The 20,542-nt window shown below is 43.8% G+C and overlaps 1 protein-coding gene across 2 annotated transcripts in view; it reads right to left on the bottom strand.

Annotated features, from left to right (window-relative positions):
* Positions 1–20,542, bottom strand: part of ARFGEF2 (ADP ribosylation factor guanine nucleotide exchange factor 2) — a 113,727-nt gene that overhangs the window by 78,649 nt on the left and 14,536 nt on the right. For both annotated transcript variants that reach the window (XM_050807427.1, XM_050807426.1), the window contains exons 2-6: positions 17,937–17,967; positions 17,179–17,302; positions 7,719–7,865; positions 6,296–6,475; positions 5,398–5,632 (exon numbers count right to left, since the gene is read on the bottom strand). In XM_050807427.1, coding sequence (XP_050663384.1) covers positions 5,398–5,632; positions 6,296–6,475; positions 7,719–7,865; positions 17,179–17,302; positions 17,937–17,967 — 717 coding nt within the window. The remainder of the gene's footprint in view (positions 1–5,397; positions 5,633–6,295; positions 6,476–7,718; positions 7,866–17,178; positions 17,303–17,936; positions 17,968–20,542) is intronic.

The following is a 20,542-nucleotide window of genomic DNA, read 5'->3' on the forward strand; positions in this document are numbered from 1 at the left end:
GTCCCGGCTCCTCGGGAGGCTGAGACAGGAGGATCACCTGAGCCTGAGAGGCAGAGGTTGCAGTGATTTGAGATTGCACCACTGCACTCCAGCCTGCGTGACAGAGTGAGACCCTGTCGGAAGGAAGGAAGGGAGGAAGGGAGGGAGGGAGGGAGGAAGGGAGGGAGGGAGGGAGGGAGGGAAGAAGGAGTAAGGGAGGGAAGGGTTCACTTACACAACATCTCACCTCTTGTAATTTGGTAAACATGACTAGATATTTCTAAGTTCCTTTTCCAGTCCCAACCTTCTCTGATGCTATGATATTAATAAAAGTATGGTGACAGTTTCCAATCTGTATCATACATTCCAAAGTACACAGCACCTCATTTATATTCAACACCCAAGAAATATCAATTCATTTTATCAGAGAAGCTACAGGCTCAGTGAGTTAGACCAGAGGCTATAAAGTGGTGACTGGTAAGTACCTCTGCCTGTACATATGTATTGCTTAGCCTATCTGCTGCTTTTCAAAACTTGAATTAGCTGCCAATGTTTAAAAACCATGAGACTACTCACAAAAACCAGAAAGGGCTTCTATTTAAAAAACCCAACTCTGTGGCAACACTGGGCCACAACTGGCTGGAACCAGGTGAGGCTGCCCTCTTCAGCCAGGGCACGAACTCAGCTGATACCTTGTTGCCTCAGTCCTCACCACTCCCAATCAACTCCCTTCCCCTGGGGCCAAATGCGAGGCACCATCACACTTGGACCAGTGTTGTTACTGCACGGTAAGCAGGAAAGTAACATGTCTGTCAAGAGCAAATAGGAGGCTGACTGGGCAGGGTGTTTTAAGAACATCAGAGAAAAAATGTTCCCTTGTAGAAGTGAATTCAGCATGGAGCCTGCATGTCTGATCCAGGTCCCTGCTCTGCCACTTCCCACTGTGGGGACTTAAGTTACTTAACCTCCCAAAGCCTCAGTTTCCTTACCAGTAAACAAAGCCCTGTGAGAATGATACACACAAAGCATTTAAAACAGTGCCTGAAAAAAGTGAGCTCTCAAATGCTACTTTTTATTAGGCCTGTGTGTTTATATGTAGGTGCTTGTCCTCATGATAGAAGCCTGCTCATTTCTGTCACCTGCCTGGCCCTGCAGACTAAATCCATAATGAAAATTTCCAACGAATCACACTGCAAGTAGTTTCAGTTAGTTAAAACCTTCACTATCTTTCATTCCTAAGGAGAAAAACAAAATTCCATGTCAGCACGGATCTCCTCTTTCCCTCATGGCAGTTTTTCCATTTAAACAGCATCAAGAGCAACATTTTTTGGAGGGATAGAGTATATAACTCATATTCCTTAATAGGCAGGATCTATAATAGTACTTACGCAAAATCGAAACATTCTCAGGCCAGGAAGGGCTAAGGAGAGTCAGAGAGCCCGAACACTGGCAGAAGGTTCCTGAAGAGGGAGCTGCTAAGGAAAAATCCCAATAGAAGCTCCAAAGCAGAAGACTCCACCCAGGAACCGTGGACTGCTTCCCTTGCTGACCTGACAGCCCTGGACAGGTCTCAGAAGAGTCTTTGCTGGATGTGGTGATAACCACTACTAAGTCCGTTGTATCTAAGTTTCAAGCATGCTGTGAAAGTGTTCGATAAGCAAATCAAATCAAATCTTTGAAAGGTACAAAGAATCTACTCAAAAAACACAGGTTCTGCTGGTTCCCTGGGATGTCACCACCATTACTGATTAGGCACCAGACCCTACCTGTTTCAGACTCCGTCCTGAAGCCAAATAAGAGGGCCACCTTGACTAGGTTCACATAGGAGAAACCTTGCTGCCATTCCCTCTCTAGCCAGCTGGAGAACACTCTCTGGTAGGCACTGCCAGTTCCCTAACTCATATCCTTCCTAACAGATCCTGAATTTTGTTTTGGGAGGGAATGTGCCTACATTTCTCAGCCTTTCTTGCAGAAAGGGTGATCATGTGATGAAGTTATAGCCAATGAGGGGTAAGCGTAAGTTATCAGGGGTGGCAACAAGTTCCAGAAGACTCCTCTTTAGAGGAGTGACTCAGCTGGCAGAGTTCTTTAGTCCTACCTCTTCCTCTTTCTTCCTACCTGGAACAAAACGACAGGATCCTGAGCCATAGATGACCCTAAGGATAGAAGTCACATGCTAAGAATAATGAGGAAAAAATGGGAGGAGTCTGAGTTCTCTGTCCAGTTAAATAGGGAGCATGAGGGATGGTGAGGCGGTAAGATTCATTCAGTCAACAAACTGAGTGTTTATGTGTCCCGCACAGTTCCAGGCATTTGGAACATATCGCCGTCTAAAACAAAGATCCTGGTTGGGTGCGGTGGCTCATGCCTGTAAACCCATCACTTTGGGAGGCCGAGATGGGTGGATCACCTGAGGTCAGGAGTTCGAGACCAGCCTGGCCAACATGGTGAAACTCTGTTTCTACTAAAAAATACAAAGTTAGCCAGACGTGATGGTGTGAGCCTGTGGTCCCAACTACTCAGGAGGCTGAGGCAGGGGAATCGCTTGAACCTGGGAGGCAGAGGTTGCAGTGAGCCGAGATCTCACCACTGCACTACAGCCTGGGCAAGAGAGCGAGACTCAGTCTCAAAAAAAAAAAAAAAAAATGCAAAAGGTGAGTTAAGAAATCCACAAACACATAGGTAATTCTACATGGTATCTGTAAAAATGTACACACACTGATGTCTGATGTTGGGAGTTAAAAGTCTGAATCCTAAAAACAAACTTTAACTCCTGGCCTCAAGTAATCTGCCTGCCTTGGCCTTACAAAGTGCTGGGATTGGAGGCATGAGCCACCACAGATGTTCAGGTCTACTGGTGAATTATCTTCATCTATACAAATAACATGGGAGGCAAATCACCCCAGGAAGGCTGTGGAGGGGTTCCCAGTTAATTAAACTGGAAAACATTATGTTGAATGCCGAGTCAGCAGTACAGTGAGTGTCCATTACAGTTAGCTATGTGACGGTGATTACTACAGGACAGTCTGTGGGAGAGCCCCATGGTTGTGTCCAACATCCGCACACTTTAGTAATATGTAAAAATAATAGCCACAGAGGCACTAGAGCTCAGGCCTTTCACTGGTACTTGAGGCCTGGAGTCCAGCCCTGGGTACTTGTCTCTCTTGTCTGCCTTGTTCAACTCCCTCTTCTAAAGGACCTGTTCTTTCTTTAGAGCCCAGTCCTGAGAACTGGAAGTCATTTGCTCCTTTAAGATTGACTGACTGATTTAGAGATAGGGTGTTTATTTATTGAGAGACAGGGTCTTGCTTTTTTGCCCAGGCTGGAGCACAGAAGGCTATTCACAGACACGCTGCAGCCTCAAACTCCTGACCTCAAGTGATCCTCTTGCCTCAACCTCCCAAGTAACTGGGAATACAGGTGTGTGACATGGCGCCCAGTCCACTTGCTCTTTTTAAAGGTTACAGCACACCTCCATTCTGACCCACTATTTGCAGGTCTGGGGTTTGCTTCTCCCAGGCAATCTGATTCCCATGTTCCTGTAAAAATCTCATAGGATGCACCAAGTATTGGCCACAAAATCCACAGCAACATGCTAACTGTAAATTATTTTCTCTTTGTTAGAACAGAATTTCAAGTTACTGTGTTTCTGCAAAACTGTATTCTAGCAATAACATTTTCTCCCCATTCATTCAAAAAATGTATTTGCTCAATGTCTGCTGCGTGTGCCAGGCACCATTCTAGGTGTTGGGAATATAGTGGTGAGCAGGGCAGCCTAGGTTTCAGTCCAGGAACAAGTGAACAGAACCCTTCAGTAATTTCAGGTATTGTAAGTACTATGGAAAAAATAAAAGATAATGGGACAGATAAGACGAGGAGCTACAGAAGTTGATCAGGGAAGTCTCTCTCAGTCTGAACTGAGAGACCTGAAGATACAGGCGGTTCAGAGGCAGGGAAGGGACAGTAAGTGCAATGGCACTCAGGCAGAAACAAGCACAGCCTTTCAATAACCAGAAAGGGCACCTGTGAATTGTGTAGCAAAAAAGAGAAAGAGAGGTATAAGCTACGAGGACAGGGCATAGATTTCAGTCAGAATGGCACAGGATGGGGAATTATCAAAGGGGTTTGAGCAGGGGTCATGCTCTAATTCATGCTTTTAAGAGATCACTTTGGCTGCTGTACAGAAAATGGGCTAAAGTGGAAGCACTTTTGTGCAGCTCATAGAGACTTGGTTTTATATCTGCACAGCTATGCTTATTACAGTGCATTTAAATATTAACATTTATTGACTGATTACACCTTAATAAGGGTTACAGTAAAAACCTGGTCCTTTTCCTAGAGAGTTACAAAGGCAAAGATGACGACAGACACAGAGGGTGGGCCAGGGGATGCTGAGCACCTTCCTTAGGACTCTCGACAGCAGGAGTAAGTAGATGGCAACTCCGCGCTCACCCTGAGACAAACACCATTCTTGGTGGCAATTTTTTCTTTTGTGCTTTCCTTGAGTAAACAAATACCGAACAACATTCCAGCAACAACACTTGGTCTGTTCTCATGTACATCAAGCAGTCTGTTAAATTATAAAGGAATAAAACCTGCTCAAATATGTGCACTCCAGTAGGGAACATACTACCAACAGAAATCATTATCAGCAATGTGGATGAAGAAGAAATTAGATCAGTTATGAAGACAGGTCAGATATTTTGTATAGAACAACCTGCTTGAGTGAAGAAGCATTTGACAGAATCACTTGGGAAAGGAAATTCCTGAAAAAATACCAATTTTGGATCTGGTTCCTACAAACTGCCCAGAGAGAGATATGAACAGTTAGACGTATCATAACAACTCAATCTAGTATTTCATTTACTTTGAGAATATAATCAGGTGTCGGTTAGCCTCTCACTTAAAAACCCAACAAAAACAAGTGATGTACATGGTCACCAGAAGAAGAAAACAAAGCTATCTGAGCATGTCTATCCATCCATCCACCTGCTACCTTCTGGCTCCTTCCACGGATATCTATGAGTGGCACTTGGCAAGGCACGGAGATCCAGTGTAGACATCAGAATCAAAGCCCTTGTCCTCCTGTGGACACTGAGTAACTAATCACCCAATCAATTAACTACTGAAAGGTAAGTGTCCCAACCTGAACCTGCTGCACTGAGGCTGAAATGAAGAAGTAGCAGCTAGATACATCCCAGTACTAGTTAGAGAAAACAGCACAGCTGACAATGGGACACTCAACATCATGCCTCGCTGGTTGTGTTCCCTAAGAGAAAAGCAAAGGGAAAGACCCAGAAAGAGACAAGCTGTTATCAGAGGTTTCCTGCAGATGTTATGACATATGCTTCCTCCGCCCCTCACACAGGCTGATTCCCTCTCACACGTGGAAAAAGAGCCATCCGTACCAGCCCGTACCTGACAGTGACGAGCCTCTTTCTCTGGGCGCATCTCCATTTTCTGTGCTTACTTTTCCAGAATCACTCCTGGCATGTTCACCGTTGGTTAAATCTGTTTTTTCGGGAGTTGTTGGTTTGCTTTGTGCCTGACTGTGCTTCAAACGAACGAACTTTGGGGATACTGCTGCAGCTTGGATCACAGGGGACTGGGGTTTTGACTGGATTGGTTTTTCCAGTTCTCTGGCCTCCTGCAACTAAAAGGCAACAAAAGAGGGATACAATCTAAATAGTCTCAGCATTTTGGTAAGGAAGAAAAATTATGCCAGTCTATTACTTAAAAAATTTCCTGGGCTGGGCGCGGTGGTTAACACCTATAATTTCAGCACTTTGGAAGGCTGAGGCAGCAGGAATTCTTGAGCCCAGGAGTTCGAGACCAGCCTGGGCAACATGGTGAAACTCTGTCCCTACAGAAAATTTAAAAATTAGCTGGGTGTGGTGGGACATGCCTGTAGTCCCACCTACTTGGGAGGTTGAGGTGGGAAGATTGCTTGAGGTGGGAAGATTGCTTGAGCTGGGAAGGTCAAGCCTGCAGTGAGCCGTGATCATGCCAGTGCACTCCAGCTTGGGCGACAGAACAAGACCCTCTCTCCAAAAAAAAAAGAAAGAAGTCCAGCCACAAGGATAACATATTTAAAAGGAAATTCTTTTGACAATCTCCAAACAAATTCTGAACACAAATTTCAAAACCCGTTAGTTTCTCTGATGTTTAAAGCAAGAACAAAAGCACAGTACAGAGAATCCACAGGCAGAAGGAGTACCTTTAAAATGCTAGCAAATCTTCACAGGCACCGAGGTCACACATGAGAGTTCAGAGAGCAATGATGTCTTGCCCCTAGCACGTAAGTGCTGTCACTCACCACTTGGTTTTCCATGCGGGTGAAAATGACGTTGAGCATCTGAGTAAGGGTAGCCTTGGCAGTGGTTTGATTGATGAGATTTTTGCTGGCCAAATAGATATTGTAACATGTCCTCACCGTCTGCAGGATAGTACCCTCATGAATTTCAATGTGTGGGGAAGTCACTGCGGTCAGAAGAGCCTAAAACAGAAATCCGCGACCTTCACCATCAGGAACGCACATCACCTTCCTGCCCTCCTATGGCCACACTTTTCTACAGGGTCTGGTTTTGTTTTTCTTTTGTGTGTATGTATGTGTTTTTTTTAATAAATTGTAAGATGGCTCTGCAAATTAAACTAGATGATTATTATCAAGAGCCAACTCCTATGGCTGTTAGTTGAAAAACAATGAACAGTTCTATGAAATCCAAATCACTGGAAACGAATAAATTGTGTTGAAGCAGACTTTCTACTGGCTCACTTTTTAAAAAGTCAAACTTCTAGCCAGGCAGGGTGGTTCACTTGAGGTCAGGAGTTCAAGACCAGCCTGGCCAACATGGTGAAACCCCATCTCTACTAAAAATATAAAAATAATCCAGGAGTGGTGGCACATGCCTGTAGTCCCAGCTACTTGGGAGGATGAGGAACAAGAACTGCTTGAACCTGTGAGGTGGAGTCTGCAGTGAGCCGAGATTGCACCACTGCACCCCGGCCTGGGCGACAGAGCAAGATTGCCTCAAAAAAAAAAAAAAAAAAAAAAAAAAAAAGCCTAACTTCTGAATTTTATTTAATACTGATTGAAAAACCTACAATGAATAATACGACAATTATCTCAGGACATGTAACACTCCAAAGTGATCTCACCCAGATTAATCAGAAAATACATGTTTCGATGGTGGTCAGTTTCCCAATTCCCTGGTGGGTTTTCAAGAGAGCTTTAAGAAAGGTTTATCCAGCATGGAGCCCTCCCCTCATAATGCTAATACTTTCAGGACTTAAGATTTGGATCCTTGGCTACACCCGTCCTGATCCTTTTCTCAGACAAGCAGATGGTACTATCTGTGCCAAACCATTCTTGGCAGCAGAAATCGAACAGGGAAGTAGGACAGAGGCAAGTCAGAGATAAGAATATCAACAAAGACCCACTGAGAAATACAGACTGGGAATCCAGGGTTAACTAGAGGATTTCAAGACAATTTAGTTCACAAGCAATTTACATTGTTATTAGCTGAAAGGTTTACTTTGAAAACACACCTGGTTCCATTTTTCTTGTCTCAGTTCATGCTAATAAATTCTGACACCTAACAAAAGATCTAAGTGATGCTTAAATTTTTCTGTTCCACCTCAGCACCACCTGAGACAACACATGGTAAATTAGAAATCCAGATTCCCACAGGGACTTGCTTTCTAATTTAAAAACCAGACAGGCAAACAAATAGGTATACCTTAATTATTTGTAACTGAACCCCTTCATCGGTCTGCGGGCCCTGAAAACAATTGCAAATGGTTTCAACAATTCTGTCGATCAGCCGCTTCCCAGGGGCTCCACTGTCGGGGGCGTTGCCAGTGATGTGCCCATATGCGATGAGTTTCTAAATAGAGAGAAAGAACAGAGATTATAAATTTCTGCTTGGCCAGGACTGAGGCCTTCTGTGGCGGCCCACAACAGCAAAAGAGAGGCACTTCCAGTTCCTACAGAGTCCTCTGCTCCCCAGGAGCCAGGCAGGCATAACCACTCTGTGACCACAACCCTTGTCCTGTCACCTGACAGCAAAAGATGCCTGCAATGGAGACACAGTGTCCGATGAAAAATGCAAGGTATAGAGCACTCCCCAGTATGCAACCATCTCTACAAACCTGAGGAATTAAAAGCTATACATACTCAAGACAGAGAGAAGATTAGTGGTTGTCTAGAGTTAGGGGGGTGGCGTAGGGAGACACAGGGAATGATTGTCAATGATAATATAAAAATGGTCTAAAGTTAGGTTGTGGTAATGGTTGCACAACTCTGTCAATAAACTAAAAATCACGAAATGTGTGTGTGTGTGTGTGTGTGTGTGTATATATATATATATATTTTTTTTTTTTTTTGAGACAGGGTCTCACTCTGTTACCTAGGCTGGAGTGAAGTGGTACGGCCATGGCTCACTGAAGCCTCCACCTCCCAGGCTCAAGCAATCCTCCCACCTCAGCTCTTGAGTAGCTGGGACCACAGGCACATGCCACCAAGCTAGTCTAATTTTTCTTTATTCTTTGTAGAGACGGGGTCTTCCTATGTTGCTCAGATTGGTCCTGAACTCTTGGGCTCAAGCGATCCTCCTGCCTGTAATCTCAAAGTGTTGGGATTACAGATGTGAGCCACTGCGCCTGGCTTGAATTACACTTTAAATGGATGAATTGTATGCACGTTAATTTTATCTCAAAAAGCTGTTTTTATATATATATATATATATGTGTGTGTGTGTGTGAATATGTATCTTCTTTCAATGGCAAGATACCTAAGAAACTAATAACATAATTGCTTGAGGGAGGAGAACTAAGTAGCTGTGAGCCGGGGTGGGACTAAGACACTCTGTAGTACATCTTTTCATTTTTTTCAATGTTGAATCGTGTCAGTGTATTTTCCAAAAATTAAAGTAAAAACTTCATCTGCAAAAAAATAACTGCATTTCACACTTACATCAATAGTAGTGTGTTTCACCCATGAGCAGCTGCTTGGAACCTGCCCTCTCTGAGAGGTTACAGATCGGTCTGTGCCACCTCACCCACAACTGGGATGTCAGCATGGAGGACAGAGCTGGAAGGAACCTCAAAGGTCAGCAGGAAGATGATTTCTAAGCCTGGCTGAGAAACAAAATCACCTGAGGGAGCTCAATAAAAACACAGGTTCCTGGACTCCAACCCAGACCTACTGAAGCAGAACTTCCAGGTGGAGCCCAGAGATCAGTGTTTTTCTCCAAGCTATCCAGGTTATATTGATGGTTGGTTAGATAAAAGAATCACTCATCTGGCACGTATACATGTGAACTCTAAGGCATTCTCTGCCTCCAGTGACTTGGTGAAGACTCCTACAATTGCTGTTCTGTTCTTTCTCCTTTTGGCTTCTAGCTGGTCACATGCTTCTGCTCATACCAGGGGGACTCAGGGTCCTGAGGTTATCTATAGAGCAGCCACCACTGTGGGAGGAAGACTGGCCACTCTGCAGAGGTCCGACACTGTTTCTCAATGGCTTTTCCCCTTCCTTAGCTAGTGAAGTGTCACCATTCAATAAGCAGAAAGAAAAATGGATTGAGAGAGTGGCTGAGGTAGAAATGCAATACTACTGGATGGAGCAACTGAAGGAGCAGGAGAGAGGCCTGCGCACACTCTGCTGCTCAAGTCCAACCCCCAAATCTCCAGGTGGAGGGTGTCGCCTGTGAAGGTCAAGTCCAGATGCCCTTTACCTCACCCCTCACATTGCTGCTGCTGGTGCAGGCTTCCTAGGAGGGCAGGGCTGTCTACCTGGAAAATGAGCTCTGGTTTTGACATTGCTTGTTCTTACATCTAACAGACTCAAGTCTGTTTTGTGCACTGGATTGCAAGTGGGGTGGTCTAGGAACTCCTCAAATGTGAATGCCGAAAAGTGGGCTCCAATACTGATGCCACAAAGCAAGCTGGACATGGATTACTACTTTTGTACTTTAACTAAAGTATGAAAAGGACAGAAAGTATCCTCCCCTCTATAGACTTCTTAAGGGGCACATTACCCTTCAAATCAGAAAGAGTTTTAAGTATGACTTCCCCCCTCATCTGCGCAGTGAGATAAGGCCAGGAGAAAGAAGAGTTCCTGTATCCTGTGGATCTCTGGTTCTGCTTTCTCATCCTTCTCTGTGACAGACCCTGTTCTGGGCACTGGGGATACAGCAGTAAGACAAATGTAATTATTTTTCTCATAGAGTCTACATTCTCCAGGGAAGCACACCAAAGCTCAAAGTTCTAACTGGGACCTGTAGGGCCATGTGTGACTTGTAGATACTGCCCCCTATCTCCCACTGTCCTCCAGGTAGATGTCCCCACCTTGTTCTTTGCTAACGCCATGAGCGGTGGGAAGAGGGACACGGAGGGAGGCCTCTGGGCAGCCGGCCCACTGACACATGAATCAGGGCTTGCACAGGGACATTCTGCCATGGAGTGGAAGATGATGACAATATAATCCACTATAACAGGCCTTTATAGGACTCACTGCATGAAGGAAAATGCTATATGGTTGGTTTGTTGGTACAGAATAGGACATACTTAGTAATAAACAGAGGTTGCAGTAAGTAAGCTATATTACAAGTTATCCCACTCACATGAATGAATATATTTGGTACAAATTAAATCTTCTACCTCACTGGTCTCTTCTGAAGTTGGTTCTATTTATTTTGCCTCAGTGATAGGAATCCAAAGAGTCACCTCTGACCACAGAAACTGAGGCATGTCTCCAAGGAGGCTTGCACAGAGATGTTCACTGTAACCCTGTGTGTGAATGCCTCCGTACAGGGGAGCGATAGATGAAATGGTGGCACGACACACCATATGCCAGTCAAAAGAAATGCACTAGATCCACATGGAGCAATATAGCTAGAGCCTAATAACAGTGTTGAATGTAAAAAGCTGCAGAGAAACTTGTAAAAGTGATATCATTTATTGAAAAAAAAAAAAAAAGAGAGAGAAGAGAAGAGAAAATTATACACCTAAACAGGCAATTGGGTTTGGGGCTGGTGGCCCAAGGAACTTCATTTTATCTGTAAAGTTCTAAAAACTTTTTAACAGAAAATGTAGTCATATACAACTTATATAATTAAAAAATTGATTTTTCGATGTGCATTTAAAAAATCTAAAGTTTTCTGAAAATGAGAGCTAAAAGATAATGTTTGTGGCATAAACAGGGCAGCTTAGATTAATGGTTTCCTGTAGCCTTCACTGGGATGTAAAAAGAAAATGTTAGAATTTTATTTATATTTTTCTAATTGTCCTTTGCAAAGATATATTTTTGCATGCTTTACAATATATGTACTTTATTTACTTACTTATTTTGAGATGGGGTCTCATTCTGTCACCCAGGCTGGAGTGTAGTGGCATGATCTCTGCTCACTGTAACCTCTGCCTCCCAGGCTCAAGTGATCCTCCCACCTCAGCCTCCTGAGTAGTTGGAACCACAGGCGCATGCCACTATGCCTGGCTAATTTTTTGTATTTTTAGTAGAGGCGGGGTTTCCCCATGTTGCCCAGGCTGGTCTTTAACTCCTGAGCTCAGGCAATTCGCCTGCCTCGGCCTCCCAAAGTGCTGGGATTAGAGGCATGAACCACTGCGCCTGGCCAGATATATACTTTAATAACAGTAACATGTGTAAATAAAGAGTTTTTTTGTAGAAATGAGGTCTCACTATGTTGTTCAAGCTGGTCTCAAACTCCTGGGCTCAAGCAATCCTTCCACTTTGGCCTCCCAAAGCACTGGGATTATAGGTGTGAACCATCACGCCCAACCCATAACTTAACTTTATTTTTTGGAGGCAGAGTGCAGTGGCACAATCCTGGCTCACTGCAACCTCCACCTTCTGGGTTCAAGTGATTCTCCTGCCTCAGCCTCCCGAGTAGCTGGGATTATAGGTGCGTGCTACCACACCCAGCTAATTTTTAGTATTTTTAGCAGAGACAGGGTCTCACCATGTTGCCCAGGCTGGACCTGAACTTCTGAGCTCAGGCAATCCACCCGTCTTGGCCTTCCAAACTGCTGGGATTACAGGAGTGAGCTACCGCACCCGGCCCTAACCTATAATTTTAAATTAAAGAAATATGAATATATTGGGAGGATATCCTCAAAAATGGTTTTATTATTCACTTGAGGCCGGGAGTTCACGACCAGCCTGGGCAACAAAGTGAGACCCAGGTCTCTACAAAAAGTAAAAAAAATAACTAGCTGGCTGTGGTGGCACATACCTGTAGTCCCAGCTACTCGGGAGGCTGAGGTGGGAGGATAGCATGAGTCCAGGAGTTTGAGGCTGCAGTGACCTATGATCAAGCCACTGCACTCTAGTCTGGGCAACAGAGTGAGACCCTGTCTCTTAAAAAAAAAAAAAAAAAAAAAAAGGAAAACTGACTGGGCACAGTGGCTCACACCTGTAATCCTAACACCTTGGGAAGCCGAGGTAGGCTTAAGCTCAGGAGTTCAGGACCAGTCTGGACAACATGGCAAAACCTTGCCTTTACAAAAAATAGAAAAATTAGCACGTGGTCCCACCTACCCGGGAAGTTGAGGTGGGAGGATCACCTGAGCCTGGGGAAGTAGGGCTTACAGTGAGCCTGATCATGCCACTGCACTCCAGCCTGACAGAATGAAACCTGAGACCCTCTCTCTCAAAAAAAAAAAAAAAAAAATATATATATATATACACACACATATAAAATTGATATATTACCAGAAAAACTTGGAGACCACTTACTAGCTTAGACATGACTGACCTTAACGCTCTGTACACTTAGCCCTGACTGTGGGGAAGTGTGTAGCAGACCAAATGTTGGAGGAAGGGAAGGCAGAATCTTTATCACTTGGTAGAAGCAAGACACAGGGGAAGTCTCCAGGCTTCTCCCAGTGGAGAGGGAGCCTGGGCTAACTGTGCTTATGGCAAATCAATCCCAAAAGCACCTCTGCCACTCCTACTGCTGCGCCAAGCTCAAAGAATGGCAGGGCACAGCACGGATGTATCTGCAGCTGGTTTCAATTCTGCCCAAACCAAACTTTACCCCCAGATATTGCCCCTCGACTTCCAAGACAGAGGTTACCTTACCCACACTGGTAAAAGCCAGTCAAACAGGCTTGGCAAGGGCAGCCACCAAGGGGAAGCACATTTTTTCCATTCAGTAGCCCAGGGAGCACCGAGTCACTTTCTCATGTCATAAAAAGGATGATTCATTTTGTATACTAAACAAAGAAATTCTAGTATACCTATTACATCTCAGAGAACTTCCATTCCTTTCTGTGTGTTTTTTTTTCTTTTTCTTTTTTTTAAGAGACAGGGTCCTGCTTTGTCACTCAGGCTGGAGTTAGGTGTTACCATCATGGCTCACTGCAGCCTCAACTTCCTGGGCCCTAGCAATTCTCCTGCCTCTGCCTTCTGAGTAAGAGACTAAAGGTGTGCACCGTGCAGCCCAGTTAACTTTTTATTTTTACTTTACTTTGTAGAGATGGGGTCTCACTATGTTGCACAGGCTGTTCTCAAATACCTGGCCTCAAGTGATCCTCTTGCCTCAAGGTGCTAGGATTACAGGCGTGAGCCACTGCACCCAACCAGAACTTCCATACTAAAAAGAGAGATAACCATACCCCATAAGACTAAAGATTTGCAGTGGGCTGAAATAAGGCAGGGTGTCAGTGTTTCCATTTGAAATCATACACAGATACAAGGAGTTCCAGAAACAAACAATTTCTATTATTAAACAGACCAGAACCACACGGTTACAGTTAAGAGCAGGGGCCAGTGAAGAGCGGCAACCTTTTTCCATAAAGGGCCACATACTAAATGTTTAGGCTCTGCGGGTCATTTGGTCTCCATTATAGCCACTCCGCTAGGTCACAGTAGCAGGAAGGCAGCCACAGATAATAAACGATAGGCATAGCTGTTGTTAGGACTGAGAGTTTGTGTCCCCCTAAAATTCGTATGTTGAAGCCTTAACCCTGCAATGTGATGGTATTAGGAGACTGGGCCTTTGGGAAATAATCAGGCTTAGATGCAGTCATGAGGGTAGGGCCCTCATGACAGGATTAGTGCCCTGTAAGAAGAAACCAGAGACCTAGCTCTGTCTCCATGACACAAGAGAACACAGCTGTCTGCAGCCAGAAAGAGGGTACCCTCACCTGGAACCAAATCAGCCAGTACCTTGATCTTATACTGCCCAGCTTTTAAAACTGTAACAAATAAATGTCTGTTGTTGAAGAAATCCAGTCTATGATATTCTGTTACACCAACCCAAGCAGACTAAGACAGTTGTGTTCCAATAAAACTTTATTTGCAGAAGCAGACAGTAGGCCAAATTTGGCTCATGGCCCAAAGCTGATGACCCCTGGTTAAGAACACAGACACAGAGTCAAGAAGTCCTAGAAACCCGCTGGGCACAGTGGCTCACGTCTGTAATCCCCAAACTTTGGGAGGCCTAGGCGGGAGGATCACTTGAGCTCAGGAGTTCCGAGACCAACCTAGGCAACTTGGTGAAACCCTGTCTCTACAAAAAACATAAAAAGAAAATTATCTGGGTGTGGTTGTGCATGCCTATGGTCCCAGCTACTTGAGAGGCTGAAGTGGGAGAATCGCTTGACGTTGCAGTGAGCTGCGGTTGCGCCACTGCACTCCAGCCTACCTTGGACTAGGCTGGTCACTTCATTCCCTAAGCCTTGGTTTCTTTGATTCTAAAATGAGGACAAGAGTTAAGTACCTCAGAGGGATGTCAAGGGGTCTATACACAGTACAGTGGATGAAGCATGCAGGGCCCACAGGCTAAGAGCTCAATGCATGTCAGCCACTGTTCTTAGAATGTCAATTACATTAATTATCAGCACTCCCTTCAAAAGAAAACCTTAACATGGGGAGAGAACTAAAATTCAACTTCTGCCAAATTTCCTCAGAACACATTCACAGCAAAAAATATTTTAGGATAGAAGTAGGACTGAAGCCTGCCATTTAACAATTCTTGGCTCACTGTATGTCTCACATAGGACAATCTGTACAGAATTACATCGAATAACAAAATGGTTTTGCATTTGGAAGAGTTGCTTCTGTGAAGAAATTCTCATCAATTCTCAAGTACACATAACAAAGAAGAGAGATTAATAGAGTAAATATTAGACCAGAGATGCCAAAAACGTGGCATGCCCACTGCCACTTTGCAGTCCTGTGCCTTGGTAGATAAAATCAGTCAATCACAGCACTCTTTCTCAAGAAAGCTGGATGAGCCTTCAGACACCTCTTCTACACAGCAATCAGAATACAGAATCTGGTCACCATTCCTGTTCTAGAAAGTGCTGGCAAACTGTGGATCACTTCAACATATTTTTAAAATTTACTAAACTTTATTCATTGATGTGGACTGCCCACTGAGGTCAAGAATAAATGTTCTGTGAGCCAGGTGTGGTGGTTCATGTCTATAATCCCAACTACTTGGGAGGCTGAGGCAGGAGGATTGTTTGAGCCCGGGAGTTAGAGGCTCTAGTGAGCTATGATCAAGGCACTGCACTACAGCCTGGGCAACAGAGTGAGACCCTGACTCGAAATAAACAAAGAAGAGAATAAATGTTCCTTGGGGTAATCAGAAACCTAAGGAGTAGGTCTTGAGCAAAAGTACAAGAATGATGGGCCAGGAATTAAGAAACCCAAGTTATAGTCCTGTTTCTCGTATTACCTATATATTACTGGACAAGTCACCTTAACTTCTCTACCCTTGCTTCTTCTTCAGTAAAAGGTAATTTGCAACAAAGTTACCTGTGGCTCTAAATACAGTCAGTTCTCATTATTTGCAGCAATACTTGCAAATGCACCTACTCACTAAAATCTGTTTCTAAGCCCAAATCAATACTTCTGGGGCTTTTTTGGTCATTTGTAGACATGCGCAGAGCAGTAAAAAATTTGAAATCACTTGATGTTTATGTTCCCGGCTGAGGTCAAACAAGGCAACACTATGCCTCCTTGTTTCATTCTCCTACTGCAAACAAGTACCTTTTAAGTGGTGTATTTAGTGCTGTGTTTTTTGCATTTTGGTGCTTCTTGTTGGTGATTCTGCTATTTACAATGGACCCCAAGTGTGTGCTGATATGCTTTCCAGTGTTCCTAACAGCAAGAAGGTAGTGATGTGCCTCATGGAGAAATTATGTGTGTTAGATAAGCTTTGTTCAGGCATGCATTATAGCACTGTGGCCCCTGAGTTCAATGTTAATGCATCGACAATAGATATTAGATAGTCTCTTTAAAAAGAACCACATGAAGACTAAAGGCTTGCAGGAACCTAACCCTGTAGTTCCTCTAGAAACAAAGATTCAATGTTTGCTAATTCAGTATGGGAAGTGACTTTATAGCACATAACTACCAAAAACAATAGATTCGACTGTCTCTATTTTTCTATTTGATATGAATTTTAATGCCATTAAGAAAGAGTCTTTTGAGACCAACTTGACCAAAATGGTGAAACCCCATCTGTACTAAAAATACAAAACATTAGCCAGGCATGGTGGCGGGTGCATGTAATCCCAGCTACTCGGGAGGCTGAGGCAGGAGAATCCCTTGAACCCGGGAGGTGGACATTGCAGTGAGCTGAGATCACGCCACTGCACTCCAGCCTGGGCAACAAGAGCAAAACTCAAAAAGAAAGGAAAAGGAAGGAAAGGGAAAGGGAAAGGGAAAGGGAGGAAAAGAAAAGAGAAGAAAAGAAAAGAGGTTGAGCCAGGTGCGGTGGCTCATGCCTGTAATCCCAGCACTTTGGGAAGCCAAGGCAGTAGGATTGCTTGAGGCCAGAAGTTTAAGACCAGCCTGGGCAACATAGCAAGACTGCATCTCTACAAAAAGGAAAAAATAAGACAGAGGCTGTATAAAAATGCCTTTTGTGCCCATGTGTGTCAAATATTTCAATTAATGCTAAAAGTTTCATTTAGAAAAACATACACAAGGCATGAACAAATAAGATATTTCTAGGGGAAACAATTCTGGTTTTAGCTGAAGAGCTCACACCTTTCTCTTTTCCCTCCCTCATGAGATCTCCAAAAAGAATACATCAAACTGCTCCTTTCTGTATCACCTCTGAGAGCACTGAGTGCCAGGGTGGTCCCCAGCATAGTTCTGTGTAAGGACCAACTGTGGCTTGGAGAGAACCCCCTTGACAACACGAAGTTGAAACACGGTACCTGCAAGCAGTCGAGGGATGTGCTGACTACCCGTGGGGACTTGGACTGGCAAGCTAGCTCGAATGGAAGAAAATACTTGTCAGCTTCAATGAAGTTTGCCTTTGGTGGTGCAGCAGTGCCAAGCCTAGGAGAAAAGCAAGAGAGGGTCGGGAGGAGAAATGAATTTTCTACACCTTACTCTAACTTCCCATTCCACCTGCAACCATTTAATTAAAAGTGCCTGCAAACAATATCCTGGGGCTAGACATTAAAAGTTGAACACATATATTAGGAAAAATACCACTAAAGTGCCACATGCAGAGAGCAAGTTCTCTGATTGGCATGCTGAATTAACAACATCCTGGACTGAATCCTGGTGGCAGCCACGCCAGAGTTATACTTCTGAAATGTGACTAACCGGCTTCCTTACTATGAAGATCAGGAGGAGCCACTCATGGAGCAAGCTGTCCTCATGCCTAAGGAAGCATGCCATACAAGAGACAAGGGCTTTGCCTCTTCTGTCAAGAAAAGATACAACAGCATAACCTCAATCTTGATCCTTCCCTCCAAGTATACAAATACTGAGGCAGTAGCCTGTGAACCGAGCATCAGTTCAAATATATACAGAGTTGTGCTGTGTGCCTAGCACCATGCTTGCAGTGTGTGTGCCACCCCTGAGGATTAGAAATATGAGAAAACAAGCAGAGAAAGGGGCTCCCCGAGTTGCTACCTACTCCCTTCACGCCATATCTCAGCAAGGAGGTAGTGCTATAGCTTACCTCTGCTTTTCTATTTCTGCTTTAATTTCATCTGGTAAGGAAGGAAGAAAAAACACATTAGGAACATGTAACATTTATGTAAAGGAAAACTTTACTAAAATATATCTGGAGACCACTGAAAAGAATGTTAATGAGATGTTTAAATACAAAAATGCTGATATGAAGTGAAAGACATAATTGTAACAGCAATAATAATAGCTAACACTTACATGGAGTGACTGGCTAGGCATTACTGTATGTGTTTTAGCTCACTTAGCCCTTACAACGATCCCATGGGGTCCATACTATTATAATATCCATCTCATTTAGAGCAGGGTTTCTCAGCCTTGGCACCACTGACATTTGGGGACGAAGAATTCTTTGTTATGAGGCTGCCCTGTGCACTCTAGGATGTTTAGGAGCATCCAGGCCCTCCACTCACTGGATACCAGAAGCACCCCTGATCTCTCTGCCATCTTGAAAACCAAAAACGTCTCTAGACATTGCCAAGTGTCTCATGAGCAAAACTGCTCTTGATGAGAAGCAATGATCCTGATGAGGAAACCAAGGCACAGCAGGGTTAGGTAACCTGGCTACTGTTGCACATCAAGAACTAGGGAGCCAGAATTTGAACCGAGGCTTTCTGGCTCTACAGCCCATGTTCTTACCTGTTTCCTGTTCTGCAGAATGCATGTTCATGACAGTTAGCTGACACAATACCATGGTAATATCACAACCTCTCAACTGTGTGCAAATATGCATAGAAGACCGGAAACCGATACAACAAAGTATTGAAACGCATAAAATACTCAAAGTTGTCTAAGTAGTGGGACCTACTACTATGACATTTTCTATGATAAGCATATATACTTCTTCTTAATCAGCACTTCTAAAAACAATTATAATAAAATATACATAACCTACAATTTACCATCTTAACCATCTTTTAAGTTTACAGTTGAATGGCATTAAGTACATTCACATTGTGCTAAGTAAGGCACATGTAATTTTTTTGAATTAAAATTAATTTTAAAATCTTAACCATAGAGGTTACAACTACACTGGCAGGGTTACAGGAATAGCGTCATTTTTCAGAAATCACAATCTCAGAGATAGTCTTATTTCCAGGAAAACAAGGTTTTGTGTCATTAAAACAACAAAACACCCTGTCTAAATACACAGAACTCCCCCCACATCCACTCAGTTGAATGTATTTCTACATGTTAGACCCACAAACCCACATACTATCAAATCAGACATGGGAATGTTTGTTCTCAATACCATGTATTCAGATCATCTCCAAAAGGCCACCCTCCTTTACACAATCTCTAGAGAGCCAGTAGTGTGGATATGGCACTAGTTATCCTAGCAACCCCAGGACATAGTACTGAAGGTTGCAAATTTCCTTTTCTTAGATAACTCCATTCTAGGCTCAACTTGAAGACGTGAAAACCAAGTAAACTGACTCACTGGAAGTAGCAATTTCTAACCTTCAAGCCTGACTTTGTATATCTTATTACACACATAAGAAAACAGAAGAGAAATGCCTAAATAACTAATAGCAAACATTTTGCTCATGGACCATAAGGGTTGTGACACACAGGGTCAGAGAGCTGTGTAGCATGGATCTTGCCCCTCAGGGAAAAGAATTCACAAAGGAAATGATCCAGCTTCCACTAGCAGAGACCCATGAAGTTGTGGGAGATCCAGCCCGTGAGGCTGGCAGCCACGCAATCAGCTTTTAGAAACCCGTATCTATAATGCTAAGGCTCTGCTTGGGTGACAAGATATGTCACTCTGTGATAGGCCAGCTGGGTGCTCCTGCCCAGACTCAAATGTAAGTTTTCCTTCCAATCACTGTTACCTTGTTAGAGTCAAGTTTAAGTCCTAAACCTATCTGAAACAATGAGGTCTTTGCTAGAGTTGGTGCTGGCCTGTGAGCTCTAAAACAATCTGTTTTGAAATGCCACTATAGGCCAGGCGCAGTGGCTCACATCTGTAATTCCAGCATTTTGGGAGGCCGAGGCGGGCAGATCACGAGGTCAGAAGTTTGAGACCATCCTGACCAACATGGTGAAACCCCATCTCTACTAAAAATACAAAAATTAGCCGGGCATGGTGCCACACACCTGTAATCCCAGCTACTCAGAAGGCTGAGGCAGGAGAATCCCTTGAACCTGGGAAGCAGTAATTGCAGTGAGCCGAGATGGTGCCACTGCACTCCAGCCTGGGCGACACAGCGAGACTGTGTCTCAAAAAAAAAAAAACATAAAACAAACCAAACACAAAAGTTACACCAACTACAAAGGCCCATGGAGGCCAGGCGGGAAATGTCAAGAAAAAACACGGTGGGTGTAAGATCAAAGAAAGACAGGACCCCCTCTCCACCCAGTACAGGAAGGGGTGCGGCAGCTCCTCAGTTCCAGCTGACTGGAATCTTTAGAGTCCCTGAGCCCACAGGTGCTAATTGTTCTGATTTTTCCAGAGGTCGAAATCCAGATTTTAAGTGAAAGCTCTGATTGCAATTCAAACACCTTCAATTGTTTTAAAATTATATTAAATAGAAAAAATAAGATCTGGTGTTCGATAGATCAGTATGATGACTACAGTTAACATTAACCAACTGT

The sequence above is a fragment of the Macaca thibetana genome, chromosome 10 (assembly GCF_024542745.1).
Source record: "Macaca thibetana thibetana isolate TM-01 chromosome 10, ASM2454274v1, whole genome shotgun sequence".
Lineage (NCBI taxonomy): Eukaryota > Metazoa > Chordata > Mammalia > Primates > Cercopithecidae > Macaca > Macaca thibetana.